Source organism: Austrofundulus limnaeus, unplaced genomic scaffold (genome assembly GCF_001266775.1).
Source record: "Austrofundulus limnaeus strain Quisiro unplaced genomic scaffold, Austrofundulus_limnaeus-1.0 Scaffold41, whole genome shotgun sequence".
Taxonomy (NCBI): Eukaryota; Metazoa; Chordata; class Actinopteri; order Cyprinodontiformes; family Rivulidae; genus Austrofundulus; species Austrofundulus limnaeus.
In genome coordinates, this window is record NW_013952443.1 from 632417 (window position 1) to 645298 (window position 12882).

Below are 12882 nucleotides of genomic sequence, written 5' to 3' on the forward strand. Positions count from 1 at the left end.
CGTTTGTTTGTGTTTTTTTAACATCCGTGTCATCCTCAACATTGTAAATCCTTTGACATTGTCATGCAACGACAACAACAACAAAAAAAACTCATGGAAAGGATTTACGATTTACTGCAGAAGCTTTCATTGATGGTTCAAACAAATCCGGTCTCACTTTAATCAACTTCTGCTCACAAGACGTGCATGTGATACATAACCCTCAGAGCCAAGGTGGACGGAGTCATCTTGAGGGTGCCAGGATGTGTTGAACCATATCTGAGCCTGAGACTCTTTCCAAGAGCAAACAGGCTAATGAGGACATGTTGAGACATTACTGTGCAACAGGCTGCTGTCTGAAGATAGACACCTCTCCAAAAGGACATGAATGTACTAGTGATTGGGCTTAAAAGAGGGTCTAAACATTTGCATAAGATGCCCTCTCTAACTAAATGCACTAGTTTCTGTGGCCCATTTCCCTGCTGAGCCAAAGAACAACCCAGTAACCATCAATTTTCTCTTCATGCATATCTTCACTGAACGTGTTGCTTCCCAGTCCACCCAAATCTTCCTTTGTCTACAAAAAACCCTGCTAAATGACACAGGGACCATAGTGGTGCACTGCATGAGCTCACACTTGATCCATTCACTCTCTAAAAATGCATTTATAGCAGGAATTTACATTCATCATAGTTGAGTTTTATTAGAAATTGCAGCTAAATCTCTGAATAGATGGTGGCTTCTTTTTTTGGTAACTTACAGTGGTGGGCATGGTTTCACTAATCATCTAATAACAAACAAATTTTATGTTTAGCAGATTAGCTTTTTCACTAACTTTGAAAACCATTAGCGGACCAATTTGCTTCCACTAAATGATGTTTTGTCAGCTTTAGGTCCACTAACAGCTAACTAACAAGCTAATGTCAACAGGTTTGCGGCGGTCCCACCAGTCTTCAGCTGGAAGGAGACGAAGACGTGTGGCGCAGTCTGAGCGACAGTCGTCTTAGCGGTTAGCGATTAGATGTTAGTGTTAGCTTCTGCTAATTTTTACTTGTTTAGCAGTTTATCAATAGCTTCCATTATTTTCTTTACATGCTTAATGTTAACAAAGCTATAGGTCTCAATTCAAGGACTGCATCATTCGGAGTGCATCGCGCCAAAGGCTGTCCCATTTCGTGAGCTCCTTCTCATGAGTCTGACAAATGTGTCCCCCAAAAATAAAGGCTGCACCAGGGTATCCTTTACAACCTACGATATCCTAAGATTCACTGGGTCGTCATCAATTTTTTACAGAAAAAAGAAAAAGGCAGAATTTGGAAAGTCATCACCGACCGAATAATTGGTTGTATAGCAACTTAGCTAATGAAATAAATGCTGCGATGCAATGTTAAATGACATGTACGAATAGTGGAACTTTTTAATTTTTCATTTTATTTTACCTATACGAATCATACAGACTTATGGACAAAAAGAATACACATTTTGAGCAGACCACTGTATAACAATAAACACAAAACACTGAAAGCCACATGAGTAAATTTAAAACAATGCAATATAATAAAAACCTAAATAGCAACTGGAGTCACGTTAAAATAAAATTTCACAATACTGTTATCAAGTCACAGTGCTGATACTGGAGCTAAACCCAAATTATTTACATCTTTTGTGTATTTACGAGTAATGTTTTTAAAAAAACACATTAAATTTTGAGAAATTATACATGAAAAGGCGTGTGAATACATGTTCCAATGCATTTTAGGTTTAAAGCATTTGTAGGCAATGTGATATAAAACCCAACAGCATGGTAACGGAGTAGTGTGTGGTCATGAAAACATACAGTAATGTCATCGTCTCAGGCATACTTTGAAGGCTGCAGTCTGGATGGGTTGCAAACCTTAAATTGAGACAGCTTTTTGTGAGCAGTTTATGAGTTAGTGAAGCTAACGTTGTGCTTCGCTGTGCCCACCACTGGTAACTTAGAAAAGTCACTGAACCTGCAGAGGTTCAGTGTTTAGTCCTTGTGTCCAAAACAGGATTCACAGATTGGTCACTCCCCCATGCATGAGGAGAAACACATCACCAGCTTACAAGGTGTGTCTTAGATTACAGGGGTCCAGCATAGCAAAAATAATTTGTGTTGTCAGACATGTCTCACATGCTCAGCACAAACACACACACACATTAATATACACTCACCGGCCACTTTATTAGGTACACCTGTCCAACTGCTCGTTAACACTTAATTTCTAATCAGCCAATCACATGCCGGCAACTCAGTGCATTTAGGCATGTAGACATGGTCAAGACAATCTCCTGCAGTTCAAACCGAGCATCAGTATGGGGAAGAAAGGTGATTTGAGTGCCTTTGAACGTGGCATGGTTGATGGTGCCAGAAGGGCTGGTCTGAGTATTTCAGAAACTGCTCATCTACTGGGATTTTCACGCACAACCATCTCTAGGGTTTACAGAGAATGGTCCGAAAAAGAAAAAACATCCAGTGAGCGGCAGTCCTGTGGGCGGAAATGCCTTGTTGATGCCAGAGGTCAGAGGAGAATGGGCAGACTGGTTCGAGCTGATAGAAAGGCAACAGTGACTCAAATAACCACCCGTTACAACCAAGGTAGGCAGAAGAGCATCTCTGAATGCACAGTACGTTGAACTTTGAGGCAGATGGGCTTCAGCAGCAGCAGACCACACCGGGTGCCACTCCTTTCAGCTAAGAACAGGAAACTGAGGCTACAATTTGCACAAGCTCATCGAAATTGGACAAGAGAAGATTGGAAAAACGTTGCCTGGTCTGATGAGTCTCGATTTCTGCTGCGACATTCGGATGGTAGGGTCAGAATTTGGCGTCAACAACATGAAAGCATGGATCCATCCTGCCTTGTATCAACGGTTCAGGCTGGTGGTGGTGGTGTCATGTTGTGGGGAATCTTTTCTTGGCACTCTTTGGTCCCCTTGGTACCAATTGAGCATCGTTGCAACGCCACAGCCTACCTGAGTATTGTTGCTGACCATGTCCATCCCTTTATGACCACAATGTACCCAACATCTGATGGCTACTTTCAGCAGGATAATGCGCCATGTCATAAAGCTGGAATCATCTCAGACTGGTTTCTTGAACATGACAATGAGTTCACTGTACTCAAATGGCCTCCACAGTCACCAGATCTCAATCCAATAGAGCATCTTTGGGATGTGGTGGAACGGGAGATTCGCATCATGGATGTGCAGCCGACAAATCTGCGGCAACTGTGTGATGCCATCATGTCAATATGGACCAAAATCTCTGAGGAATGCTTCCAGCACCTTGTTGAATCTATGCCACAAAGAATTGAGGCAGTTCTGAAGGCAAAAGGGGGTCCAACCCATTACTAGCGTGGTGTACCTAATAAAGTGGCCGGTGAGTGTAAACACACAGGTTTTAGACTAACGATGCACAAAAGTTTCAACACATAATCTACATCACCAGGTTAATACTTCGGGGTAAAACAACTTTATCATCCAGTGTGTATGAGTTGTGTAAATGTAATGAAAAGTTGTAAAAAAATTTAAAAAGAATAAAAAAAATGCAAGTCATTGACTATTAAAACAAAATGTAGTGTTATACATGTAAATGTGTTTCATTCAATTACAGCAACGGAAAATATATTAAGTAATAGGTACGTATGAATTTTATTGCAATGGAATTGTCAGTGTATCATACAAGGCGTGACGTTATCCCACGCTGTCAGATTTGTATATGATGATGTAATTTAAAGATTATATTCTATTGTAACTGTACATCTGTGTTGAGTTGAAAACGAGACCTAACTATGTTGAGACAGTAAAAAAGGTGTACATGTAAATGCTTTTTTATGTTGATCTCTTCCTTATGCACACAGGGGGATGCAGCTCACTTTGTGAAAAAAACAAAACAAACAAACCCGTCTTAGCGGTCTAGAAGGTATATATATGTTCATAGTTAGTGATGTACTTTTATCTCCTAACTGGTGTAGTGCCTGTTCATCTTGGTGTAACAAGAAGTTCATTTAAATATGCATAAAGGTGATTATGATCACAGATAATAATGACCATAGTTATATATTTAAAAAAAATCCAATTTGCTGTGATGGTGTCAATATTGCAATATTGATTTGAAAGGGAAACAAGTTTGTTGAAAAAAAAAACAACCTCAAAACGGTGCTGTCTGTGTGTTTTTTTGTGTAGTTTCACGTGTGATAGTTTTCTTGTTTTAATCCAAGAGATTGTTTTTGCCTAAAATTCTAAACGTTTTGTAAAACTGGAGACAGGAGAATGACTTTATGGTTATTTTTTGACCATTTTAAAGTGAAATTTGATTTCATACCTATCCCCAGTACCTATGTTTCCTGGTACCTATATGTATCCTGGTACCTAGTCTCCTGGTACCTCTGTTCTCCCGAGGTTAATAATGAAGGTAATGAAAGATACTTGGCTGCCTGTTCTTTAAAAATAAGATAAAAAATATTGAATTATAGAGCAGGCATTGCAGGAAACATAAGTAACGTAGCTGGCTGTCTGCTCTGGTCTGGGTTGGTACATAGAGAGCGTAGGGGTGGGTGTATTGGGGGCACATAGGGATGACCCCTTGAGTATTTAGCTGAAAGTTTATGAACAATCTTATGTAGCTTTTTGAATGACCTCATCTGGGAGAAATTATTTAAAAATGGTGTGACTGACAAGGTAACAGCTACATAGCTACATCAAACAAAGCCATTGCTGTTATATTGACAAGCTCCAATCTCCAAATTTTCATAGCAGTCCTGATCAACGAACTTTTATACATGTTTACACTGCTGTCGATTTCTCAACACGGTTATTGGTTACTTGCAACAACAGCAGCAAGATGAAGCATTTCTGTTACAACCTGTGGTCAACTCAGCAGGAAATTCCGAATTTTTCCAAATAATTGGAAAAATTGTCTCTAAAGGTTTAAAAAAATTAATTTTAATACCCAACTTTAAAGTTTGGAATTTTGGATTGGTTTAAATGTGTTTAAATCAGCTTTTGAAGTGCATCCATGCAGACCAGCAAATATTAGTTCATCAATACAGTCTGAGCTGATCAATATTTTTATAAACCACATTAGCATGATTTTAACATTATATGGTTATTCCAACACAAAAATTATGATAATCCTGCAAGACGTGCTCCCAGGATGTACAAAAACTGCTAAAGCTACTATTGGCACTTATAAATAACCACAGAATTTGAGTTAACAACCGTGTAATACAAAAACCAACCCACTTTGAACTTGGCCCACAAAGATTATCCAATAGCTTGTAAATCTGGCCAGAATTAAATTCTTATTTTTTCCAAATGAGCTATCTATAGCAGGTAAAATACTGTTTGTTAATAAGCTCTACCTAAAACCCCACTATAGAGGGTTTGAACTATCTACTTAAGGAAGTTGTTTTAATTACAAACATGTCCAAAAAAGTAAACATGAAACACTGAAATACTTAGTAAATATAGTAATACTATGATATAGAACTATAGAGTACCTCAGTGGTTCACACGCCTGTCAGTAAGTTGTCAGAATAATTGAAATCCAAAGCATGAATTCTCTAACCCAAAAATCCTGCATATTTCTCTATAAAGTACATGATTATGATGGGGTTTTACTGATGATGACGTCCATGGTGCAAATCAATAAACAGATCAGTTACAGAACATGTAGGGACATGAAACTGCACCTGTCAGCTACAACTTATCTGCTGACCACCAGCCATTACATAATCAAAGAAGCAGACTGCACAAGTACTACTCAAGATTTAGTTTGGTCTTAATAAAAAAAATTAAACCCAATATGAAGCCATATTCTGATGACATTTATTGTCCTGAACATTTGAAGAGATATACACCATGAACAACTTCCTGTGTGTGGTTTTCTGGTTGGACAGATAGCAACAATCAGGGTTTAACTTTCCTTATTCAAATGTCAAGCTGGAGCATAAACAAGGTTTTAACCAAGAAGGTCACCTTTGACCTTTAAATCAAAGATTCATCTTAACACGTGAGGTGTTCTGTTCATACAGGCCAAGCTGTATGGATTGTTTGTAAATTACATGTATTTTCCACCATTTTGCATGGATCCAGACCAGGGGGTGCCCAAAGTGGGGCCTGCAGGCCAAAATTGGCCCGCCAACCCATTTGATTTGACCCACCAGCAGTTGTCCTGGTTATTACTAGATTGTATTCTCCTGTTTTATGTATAAACACTATTGTATATTTCCACTTAGTCTTCTCAACCATTGGTCCAACTATATGTACTGTAGTCAGATAGTCTTAACTCATGGTACTCACTTTATCTTTGAATTACGTTAAGATTAAATAAAAATACAGGAAACTTCAAAAAACATTTAGATTAGATTTAAGTCCATATCTAGATTTGCACACCTTATAAGTCCACATATAGTCAAATTTTAAATTATGAAAAGTCTCATGAGACTTTGCTGCCCGAGCGTACGTTGAGTTTTCTCCATGTCCAAGGGCTGAAAACAAACAAAAGAATGTGGGCAACCACACTGGCTGCCAGCTTAATCATAAAAAATAAAACTTTACTTGAAAAGTATTTGCATTTCATGTGTTTGTATTATTGCATTTGGCCCGCCACCCTCAGATTTTAATTTTGGCCCTCTGAGGGAAAATGTTTGGGCACCCCTGATCTAGACATAGAGAAAATGTCACAAATTAAAAAATAACAATTAAAAAAAACTTCCCCTTCAAATTTATTTCACGTCCCAGAGCTGGCCTGTACAGAGCGAAGCTCAACCCTCCTCCTAATCTTCCCACTGTTTCTGCTCTCCATGCGCCATCAACACCCCACTGTATCTTGTGAAAGCTCTTCTGAAGGTCAGTATAAATGCAAATCATGCAGTTCGACAATCCTACAACACACAGTAGCAGAATTAGTCCGGGGTCAACTTTGACCTTGACCTTTGACCCCATGACCTACCTAGAAACAAGGGTGACCACTACCATCGAACCGAGGAGTCACAGAGTGGTGTGTGGTGGCAGATAGTTAATCGATTAAAACGTTTGCAATTGAATTTTGTCAAAATATAACAGCACACATGCCTTCTATTGTTTAAATATCTGAAATATAATCACTTTTTTTTTATTTTTAGTACAAAGCAGAAAAGTGAAACTCTCAAGTTTTTTTTTTACATTTTACCTGCTTTAAAGCTCTTCTTTCTCCCCAGCTGGTTTATCTTAATATCCAAATAAATGTACTATTTGAGGTTTCTTCTTAAAATTACATAAAAAATAGGATTTAGAATCTGAGTTATTTTGATTAGGAAGACAGATCAAGCCATTTCCTTGGAACATGAGATCAGGATGATCCAGCTGTTAAAAAGTCAAGAATCTGAAAATGTGCTTAGCTTCATTGGACTGAATATGACTTAATCCTGTTTGATGTGATTTGTCACAAATGGGGATCGTTCTTGTGTGCAGCCTGACATTTCTTTGTTAAAGATTTATAAATGTTGAGCTCAGACAAAAATCATAATGTGTCCCTAAAACACTGCAGATACTTGGTTTGGTTGGATGGAAGGATAAATAGATCACATCTCACACGAAACAGCACACAGTTCAAGGTTGTAGCTTTCAGTGATAATTTAATCTTACAAACATTCATCACACATAAGAAATGAACTTTCATCGGTCTGCACTTCCTCACTTGCACACACACACACACGTGCTGCTGTGAGGCTGATGCCAACTGATTCACCCTGTGGTCTGACCAGTGGAAACGTCACACACTACACAAAGGAAACCACACAAACGGACCGTAACGAACAGCAGGGACAAACATGAATCGTGTAGTTTTTAACAGATAATGTCTTCTATCGTTCAACACGTGAGCCTCAGAGTGTTTTTTTTTTTTTCTTTACTGGCTGGTGTGATTTTGTAGCTCAGCACTCCTGGGATTACTGGATCCTCTGTGTCGTCACTGACGTGGTCCATTAAAAACCTTCTCAGGCCTTGTGGAGGAGGAACTGAAGCGGAGCATTTTGTCATGGAGGAATACGACTCAGTGCATACATTAGCCAGTCAGTAAATATGCAGCGATGTAGTTCCTAATGGGTACATAAAAACTTTGACATGATCAAACCTGTAAATACAGAACTCTTTGAACACAATTTAACAGCCAGCTCTGTTAAAATTGATATGATTTCTTTGAATAAACAAAACATTTTATTTCTCCTCTACATTCATGAGACACATTCAAATGAAAAGCTTCATTTTAAAAACAAGTCAATTTCAACGCAAAACGACTAAAATCATTTTATTTCTGTAACGTAAAATAACACCGATGTTTGTGTCGATCGCGTCTCGGTTTCTTAAATATTTTATTTTATGGTATTAAATTTCATTCAATAACAATAAATCTCTATCTGTCATACGTTGAGCATCATCAAGCATTCAGAGGCTCCTCTTCTGAAGTGTTTTTAAATCAAACCTGCTTTTTTTAACGGTACATGCTGATTGGTGTGTTTCATGGAGAAAGGCTCGACACGTGAATGAGACGGTTAAACATGAACTCACAACACTAGCTGAGTAATTTAAGGACTGAAACTGAAAATAAATGTCAATCCAAACAAGAACTTTAAACAGACACCACTGTTGTACAGTGCTATCTGTATGTACCATCAAAGCAATAGCAATATATCTAATAATGTGAAAAAACTCAACCTTGGTTTTTTTTTCTGTAAAATAATTCCAATTAAACCTACTTGTACTGTTTTGATCCCTTTTATCTTCCTTGTGCTGGTGATGCCACACTTTGCTTCTGTGCTGTAAATTTAGGGAGAAATTTTAGGGAATTGTGATAAAAAAAAATAAAAGCTGTTTTCTTTTTAAAATGCCGTATTTGGATTAAAAAAATAAAATAAAAAAAGACGACATTTTTCAGTGACGATCTTCCAATTAAGATTTGGTGCTGAAGAACCCAAGAGAGTGCACAAATTGATTCAACGGAGCAGAAACTGGAGAATCAGTTGGCAAAACGAATGGCTTTAACTCCAAAAGTCTTGTTTTCCCCATGTTGCACAGTGCACACGCATCTACACACACACACAAAAAAAAACTATTCTCAAACACTCTCTCCTGTCAGCACGTTTCCATGTGCACCTTTGCAACAAAAAAACAAGAAAAATCTGAAGAAAAGAAGAAGAAAAATAAACATATTCACTCAGAAGAATCGCAGCACTCGTTTTCGTTTTAACTTAGCATTCACCCATGCATTCAGTGGGATGTTGGTTCAGCTGCACATCAGGAGCGTTGGCCTCTGGAGTCTTAAAGTGTAACTGGATTTTGCATAAAGTGTTTTTGATCTCCTCACTCCACCATGATAAAGCTTCTTGTTTGTTTGTTTTTTTCTTAGTGGTGTGACAGATTCCAGAGGTACGATTTAATGCTGCCTAAACACTGACAAGTCCCATGATTAAGAGTTCCCAAAAGGTGAAGCCTCCTGTATCTGTAAGAAAAGAAGTGAAAACACAGATCAGAAACAAGGCAAACCACGACTTCCCTGTTTTTATTTCATTTTGAGCTTAAAAGTATTAAAAGGAACCCTGACTACTTTTCACATTCGACATCATTTTATAAACATTTACTTTAACTGTAAAACATTATAAAAATATTGTAGGCCAACGTTATATATATTAGCTTGGGCGCTAACAGTGTATGGCTATAAAACAATAAATGGTCTGAACTTGTATATCGTTTTATCAAATCCCTACAGACTCCAAAGCGCTTCACATTGCAGACGTTCACCCATTCATCCACACATTCACATACTGATGGTGGTAAGCTACACTGTAGCCACAGCTGTCCTGAGGCAGGCAGTGTTCAAATTCAGGGTCTGCATCTTTCGAAGGAGCCAGCCAACATGGGAAGACCAGAAGAAAGAGTCTGAATTTGGAGTCTGGCCTTCAGCTTTATTCCAGCCCCCACCTCGATGCAAGTCGTGTCGCAGAGCAAACTTGACGTTGGTAAACAGAAGCAACAAAGATGTAAAATAGACTGAACTTGGCAATACACTCAAATATTAATATTTTAAATTAACAAAATTAGCTTAGAGGCGATACACAAAGCACTAAAGGACCTGCCGTACCGGATCGTTTCTGACAAGAATGATATTAAAAGTATGTTTATGAAAATGACAAAAGCTTAACACTTTCATACCACCAAATGTCTATTTGTATTCCTGTCTCTTGCTTCGTTCGCCATTACATACAAAATAAATAAATAAAATCTCCCAGTTGGCCAGCAATGCATCTTGGGCCATAAAGGATACACTGGACCCATCCCTCAAATCAGGGGAAAAGGGGTACGAATTTGTGGACCCAAACTAGAACTACAGAAGCACTGGAAGCACCTTTGAATTTAGACAGCCTTCAGTGCATCGCTGAGACAAACTCACCCTTCTAAGAACACAGCCCCTGAATTTAAATACAGCCATCTATGCATTAGCTTGGGCGCTAACGCAAAAGTTAAAAGGCTAAAGGCTGAGGTGAAGCAGTTCTGACGTCCTCCATCTGTATTTTCAGTTTCAAGCCGAGTTATTTCTACATTCTGTCTGTCAAGGTGCTCCGCTTTCATTTAAAAGGGATGATTGTCAGATATTGTCCAAGATTAACCTTCAGAGTGGATAGATCTCGCAGGGCATACATTTAGCCCGTATCACCTGCGGTGGTAATAAAATGTCTCTGTGTGACAATATATTTCTTTTAATTTATAAATGTGAAACAGTCTGCAATAGTGTTGATCTTTGTTTTATGGTTGAAGCAAATGTTTATGAAATAATGTCTCATGTTACAACTAGTCGGGGTTCCCTTTAAGCTGATTGTGTACCTGGTTACACGAGACTACTGATAGACTGCCTTGAAGACGGTTTGCTACTATCTCCACAGAGCTGTGTGAAAGTCCGTTCTGGTCTTGCTGCAGCTGGTGTGGGCTTCCCTCCGTGACTCTGTTGCTGCTGTCGCTGTGGACGTGGTTGTTGTTGCTGTTCGGGCACTTGCTCTTCACAGGCGACGCGAAGGGGTTGTAGTCTCCCTCCAGGCTCCGATGGGGCTGCGTGTTGAACTCGGCCTGGAAAGAGGAAAGCTGCTGCGTGACGCCGAGTAGACCGCCGACCTCCACGCTCAGGATCACCCAAATGACATCTGTGGGAAGAAACGGACCAAGTCCGGTCATACATAAAGTCCCAAACACTTTGCTGCAGAAAGAAAACGTGTACCAGCTAATAGTTCTACTACAGTATTAATCAGCTGTCCTGGTGCTCTTTGAGCTACTATCACTCACAGTGAGGGAGGTGGTTTTCATAAATAATTAGAAATGACAAATGTAAATTTAATTGTCCCTTTATTACTTATTTAACAACTTTGTCTTTTTTGGACATTAATCACTAAAACTAATGCCTCTTAGTTTAATTTTGTGCCCTCCAAAGGCCCCCCCAGCTGTACTAATAATTGTACTGCAGATTAATTACCAAGTACTGTGTGTGGTTATAAAGCATGTGGTCTAATTCCAATGCAAATACAACCATAACATCACCAGCAGCCTCATTAGTTCTATGACAACCTTTAATGCCGTGGAGCTAATTTCCCCAAATATTCTAAATGTAGACGCAAATGTCATGAATAAATGAAAGTTATATATTTGATCAATTTGTTAGAATTACAGTATGTACACGCCGAAAAGAAACTTCACTTCCAGCTTCAATGTAAACATCTTTAAAATGTTCATAAGTTGTCTAGTGTGACAGGGCCTTCAGCGAGGTGGTGACAGACACTGCTGTCGACTTCTGAAAAGATGGGCTGGCGTAGTGCTGGACAGCGGTATCAAGTAACAAAATACAAATACTTTGTTTGGTAATACTTTACTGGAGTCAATATCTTACAACCGACTTCTTACTGCTAGCATTTTTAAAATGTAAGGAGTATTTCATTTTTGCATATTAGTGTTCCAAAATGAAAAAAACAAAAAGAACTGTCCATATATGCTCAAATTTTTCATATAAAATGATTGTGGCAGGGATATACTGTATGGGCCAGGGCTATTCAACTAAATTGCTCCAAGGGCCACAGTTACTGCCGGTCAAAAGCTGAAGGGCCGAACACCCAGCAATTAAAGTTATTATGTAAATAAACCAAGTATTACAAAAATATGTTACCTATGAATTTGTTTATTTTGCTGCATTTAATCATGAATACAACATACAGAACCCTATAAATGTGGTGATAATTACACATTATCAAAAATAAAAAGAACACATTATGCCTCCTATTATTAGACACAACTAATATTTTGACATCTCTGACTTGCCAAATTTTTAAAACAAATTTATTTTCACTTTCATCATTTTATCTTCAACTGCTTTTAGTTTTAACTGTCTTGAGTGTTTATAGAAATGGTTTTTACCAGCTTCTAGCCAAGATTCTGACATTTCTGTAGATATCAAACATGTCTATGTTTAACTAAAAGAACTTGAGTAATTAAAGTAGAAAACTGGGGTTTGGGCCTAAGAGATGAATAAACCAATTGGCGGGCCAAACTTTGGTCACTCGTGGGCCGGATTTGGCCCACGGGCCACCAGCTGAATAGCCTAGGAAAACGCAGATGAAGCAGGAAGCCTAGTGTATCTCAAACTTTTCTTTGTTAACCTTTTAATAGAACATTTTAGTTTATATGGCCTTAAGAAAAATGCTGTTTGTAGGGCTGCAACTAACGATTATTTTAATAATTGATTATCCTGTTGATTATTTTTTTGATTAATCGGCCAAATCATTAAAACACTTAATTAAATAAATATAAGTAGATATAAATTAATTTAATTCCTGTATAAATTAGGGATGCAAGTTATCAATT

The 12882-nt window shown here is 38.2% G+C and overlaps 1 protein-coding gene across 1 annotated transcript in view; it reads right to left on the reverse strand.

The window, feature by feature from the left end:
• Nucleotides 1-7605: 7605 nt before the first annotated feature.
• Nucleotides 7606-12882, reverse strand: part of LOC106516762 (uncharacterized protein C6orf106 homolog) — a 15516-nt gene continuing 10239 nt past the window's right edge. Inside the window, exons 4-5 of the mRNA XM_014007268.1 lie at nucleotides 10864-11177; nucleotides 7606-9484 (exon numbers count right to left, since the gene is read on the reverse strand). Coding sequence (XP_013862722.1) covers nucleotides 9452-9484; nucleotides 10864-11177 — 347 coding nt within the window. The 3' untranslated portion in view covers nucleotides 7606-9451. The remainder of the gene's footprint in view (nucleotides 9485-10863; nucleotides 11178-12882) is intronic.